General features: G+C 43.1%; 1 protein-coding gene across 1 annotated transcript in view; it reads left to right on the top strand.

The window, feature by feature from the left end:
* The window catches only part of LOC122254046 (uncharacterized), a gene marked incomplete in the record, with an annotated part of 35,776 nt that overhangs the window by 24,618 nt on the left and 6,158 nt on the right, over window positions 1-5,000 (top strand). Inside the window, 4 exon segments of the mRNA XM_086534058.1 lie at window positions 1-603; window positions 852-1,034; window positions 2,793-3,674; window positions 4,286-4,540. The exon segment at window positions 1-603 is cut by the window's left edge and continues 72 nt beyond it. Of these exon segments, the coding sequence (XP_086390184.1) occupies window positions 1-603; window positions 852-1,034; window positions 2,793-3,674; window positions 4,286-4,540 (1,923 nt within the window).

Raw genomic sequence — 5,000 nt, 5'->3', positions numbered from 1 at the left:
CGTCACAGTACAGTCAGCAGTGTTGGAAGCTGGGAAATGGATGAGAGGATTCCTGAAGAGGACCTCGAGGATGATGTTAAACATGAACCTCTCCACGACCAGATTATTTGTGAGGCTGATGCGTCTGCGTCACTCAACAGTTGCAGTGATACACGTGCTTCAGTCGTCTCCAGCTCTCCCCACCAGAGGCACTCCTCGTCACTGTCTCCCGAGGGCCAGGGCAATCCTGGGGTGCGAAGTAGTAGCCCCAGTCCTCCAGTCTCGGCTAACAACAAAAAGCGACAGGAGGATTCTTCTTCCAGCCAGAATGGGCCAGACTCCTCCATGCCTCTGCTGAGCTTCTCGCAGCATTCACACAACCCAGCCTTGATCCATCCTGTGCCTATCTTGCTTCAACAAAGCAGTGGGCCAGCACCTCTGCCCAGAACCAGCAGGATAGGGGAAGATGCCTCCGCCTGCTTGGCTCAGCGAGGAAGTGGGGGGTTACTGAGGAGGCAACAGCGGGTGGATGATGGCTATGCGGAGATGGGAGGAAGTCAGATGTTGCAGCCTCCCAACCTGCATTCTCAACATTGCCGTCATCAACATTCATCAGGGCACCAAGTGAGCATCCAAGGGATATGTATGGGGGATCAGAACCATGTAGGGTTCATTAAGTATTACGATTGAAATTGCGAATGGGAATTTTTATTATTGAGAAGATGTTTGAACATACATCTTGATGAATTAAACATAATAAAGTTAATGGGTTAATATGATATAACTAATTTGATGTATTCACTTGGAAATAGCACAGGCAGGCGCATAATATACAAATCCCCAAAGACAAAACACATTTTCTCCCCCCAAAGGCACGAGGCTCAAGCACCGACGAGGAAAGACAAGGTTCAGCTGGCTTGTTGTGTCGTTCAAGCAGCGCTCAGTCAGACTCTTCTGGCTTTATGGATGGGGACGTGGTAGAGGCCGAGACACGCACACCAACGCAGCAGAATCTGTCATCTGTCCAGCTCTCAGCGAGTCCACAAGCCCATTCGGTAAGTAAGGTTATTTAATTTCGTGTACTTGAAGAATTGTAGGTGGGTGTTATGGAGAAGTAGACTGTGGAATGTCTTTGCGGACTTTTACTAGATGGGTAGATAGATAGATATGTAGAAATTAAAAGAAAAAATTTAAAAGGTGGTTTTATATAATCACTTGTGATTGAGAGATATGGATTTTTTTTTTTTTTTTAAGAAGGATAAGAAATTAAATGAGCATTTTTGTGCATAGCTTTATGTTTAGAGATATCTTTAGAGTACTTTGATGTGTTTATGTTTCACAAACTTTTTCACAGAAAGCATTTTAGAGGAATGCACATAGTAATTGACAGATTAGATATACCAGTGATTGCTTATCCGATCAGGTGTTTTCGTCATCTGTTCATGTATGTGTATGGATTTAAAAGACACACAAATACACGTTCACCTTTATCCTTCCTTGCCTTATTTTTTCTCTTCTTTGTAAAGCTTTTCACTTATATAAGGTTCATGATCTTATTTAGCTCTCATTATATTTTAAGTTTTTTGATAAAAGGCTTGATTTTTGTAATATGTATAATGAATTGTATATTAATCTCACTTTTCTTTTTTACTTTTCTATGTGTTATATTAGATGTAGACACTTTCCAATTAGAGTAGGTATGCTTTCCTCATTAGGACACATGAGTAATAGATCACTGTGTACAAGTGTAAGTTATGGAAGGATGCATCTGCTATCATGGGGGGAGGGGGGGGGAGAGTCCCACTGCATTAACATAGACCTTTAATTCTATACATCATGGTGCATTATGGCTATCAGAGCATTGTCTTGTTTTAGAGAAAAAATAAAAAGGGCACCTGCATCCCTCTGCATCTCAACTCCTTGTATGTGCTTTCTCAGAATTTTAATCCCATTTATTGCACCACATGTAAACAACGTGTTGAAGGAGCAGAATGGCCATGCGGATGAACGCAGAATGGGAGAATTACGTAGTTCCTTCTTGCATGCAGGAAGTGCAGTTTAGGAGTCTGTAGTCTTTTGCAATTTACATTTCCCGGCTCGGCTCTTTCCTTCTTCTCTGTTGCCTTCTTTTGGTGGTGGTTGCTAAATCCTAGTCACTAGTGCTTCTTGGGGCGGATATTGATGTGCTGGAAGAGCCTGAGCTGTAGACAAAGCAGAGCATTAAAGAAACTTGTCAGAAAGAGTAAGGGCTTGTGACACTCTGTCGTTCATTGATTTGTTCACCTGCGGAAAAACATTAAAGGAAAAAGACGTGCTAAATTTATCTTGTTCATTTTGTTAGTCTGCTACTGTATTTCTTACAAGTTGTTTTGATCACCGTATTCAGTAAGGAGCATGTAGGCAAATTGAATAACAAATAACATTTTTGTTTCTTCTTGCTTTTTTTTTCCCCTTACATCTTTTCTTTTCTCTTTGACAGACTATAAAACTATTCAATAAATAACATGGGAATATGTATATGTATGTGCATCTATATGTTTCTTTTTTTTTAATCATCATGTGCACTATATTACCTCAATCTTCCTATACAGATATGGTTAGGGGGAAGGTTTTAGCTATTCTGTGCTGGTATAAGATGAAAGTTTAAGCTAAGTGGTTATTCTAGAATATTGGTCAGATAAATAGAATGAGACAGAGAAAGAAAAATATAGCTAGAATGCCCTAGCCATAGTCTTAAGATGCTTAGACTAGGTACTATGCATGTGTACAGATGTAGTGATTCGCTTTGTGTGCGGGTGTTGTGTCATGCACAGGGTCACAACTGGTGGTGGAGCCGTGAGAGCGGAGGCAGCTTGGAGACGGTCCGTCATGCCCCCCTGAGTCGCACCATGGCCCTCCGCCCTGGCCACAGTCACTCTCACTACCACCGTACCCTCCGCAGCCACCTACTCAACCATCAGACGTCTCTGCCTTCCTGGCCGAGGGGGATGCACGACCCCAGCCTCTCCCCAGGAGGTCAGCACCCAAGCCACCACTGCGGAGGAAAAGCCAAGGCACTCCGCCACCACCGCAGCCCCGACCCACTTCCCTTCCCCTGCAGAGGTTCCCTTGGCAGCAGCAGCAGCCATCCCTCCTGCAGCCTTGCCCCATGTGTGGATACTTCAGTTCCTCAGCTCCTCCACCACTGTAGTCAGTCTGTTGTACATCCGTGCTTTAGTCATAGTGTAGGTAACACCACCTCAGCTTTCCAACCACCTGTACTGGATAGCACACGTTACCCTTCTAATACAGTCCATCCCCAGGATTTGAAGTGCAGACTCTGCTATCCTCCTGTTCTATCAAAAGAAACCTACACTCCAACTCTGGGAGCTGCTGGAGTTTCCTCCTATAATACCACTAGTCTTGACAAGGGACACCAGCGTGGTTCCAGTCTCCGAGGCAGGTGGCTGAAACGACGACACTCCCTGCCGGAACCCCTGACGTCCAGTGTTCATAACCCAGACGTGTCATCCCCCCTGCTGTCATCCCCTCCCCTTCCACCCTCCATGAGTCCATTACCCATTGCCAGTGAGCTGCCCTTCTTACCGCAGTCTGGCAAAGAAGTACATCATGCGGATAATGGAGGCTGTGCCTACGATGGGAAGACTGGTGAAGATGACGCCAGCAGACAGTGTCAGGTCCATTCATTACCCTCAGTAAGTTATCCTTTGGTCTGTTTGTAGTGATGTGTTTGACTAATATATTTTTCTTTTTCTTTGGTTTACAGAAGAAATTGTTGTAGTTCCTGTTTTTCAGTGAATGTGTGAGAAGGTTGGAGGAAGAGAAAGGAGAAGGGAGGAGGATGGAAAAAGGAGAGAGTGTGTGAGAGTATGAGTATAGGTATGAGTAAGCATAAGTAAGAGTATGAAAAAGAAAGAGAAAGTGAGAGCAAGAACGAGAGTGAGAGTGAGAGTGAGAGACTGAGGGAGAGAGAAACAGGATCAAAGGAAAAGCATGTCCATCAGTGTATCTTTTTAAATGTCTGCTGAAAGAGGTTTGTTAAAGATTTGCAAATTTTGCTTTTACCATTAAAAATCATAAATATGCTTTTGAAATAAAGTCTTCCAGATGCTTCTTCTCAAACCCATAAACTTAATTCATGCATGTGATAACTAATGGCTAGGGACAAAAAGAGAACACAAAGAGAAAATGAGAACAGTGAATTTGATGCGAGTTATCACCTTGGCTTGAAACAGACATCAACTTTGGTGTGCATGATGCTAAAGCTTACTCTCTGCATGACACTTGTCTCCTGCCGGCATTTCAGGACATGCTGCTGGTTGCCCTGCACTCTTATCGCCACCAGCTTGTGCACCAAGAGCACCTATCACGCAAGCTGCATGACACAGCCATGGACTTGCCAAGCTCCTCAGTCAACACTCAGCACCTCTCCCAACAGCTGCGTAACATCAGCGCCATTCGGGCTGCCATCCGAGCAGAGGTAACACACATGGAGCAGCTGATGGCCAGTACCCAGCACACATCTCTCAGTCCAGCGTGTATCAACAATGTCGTCACGCAGGTAAATATGTCATTTCTATGTTGTTTTTGTTTTGTTTTGTTTTTACTTTGATACAATGACTGTTTTAGGGCCAATACTGACCTTTTCTCAGTATAAATACTGTGTTAAAATCACTTGAAACAGGAGTAGGTGATTTCTTGTACGATTTAGATATGACAAGTTTAAATGAATGATTGAAACATTTGTGAATCTTATTCAAGAGATTAGATATCAAATTGAAAACAATTCCCTTTGGCATAAGTGATAATATTTATACTATCTGCTGTAAGTGTACTGGGATAGGGAAAAGCAGAAGGAATTTCAAATAACATAAGAGGTTTCATAGCCCCTCAGTTTAGGGCTGCAGTTGAAAAGAATTCTCTATCTAACTTTTTGAATCTTGTATTGTAGTTATTGGAGTTAAGAATTCCAAGCAAAAAATTCTCAATGCCTGTCCTAGTTAACTTTTCACATTTTTTCC

Source organism: Penaeus japonicus, unplaced genomic scaffold (genome assembly GCF_977035675.1).
Source record: "Penaeus japonicus unplaced genomic scaffold, GWHDUDI00000001_assembly GWHDUDI00000040, whole genome shotgun sequence".
NCBI classification, from domain to species: Eukaryota; Metazoa; Arthropoda; class Malacostraca; order Decapoda; family Penaeidae; genus Penaeus; species Penaeus japonicus.
The sequence above is the reverse complement of the archived record's forward strand: the minus strand, read 5'-3'. Positions and strand labels throughout refer to the sequence as shown.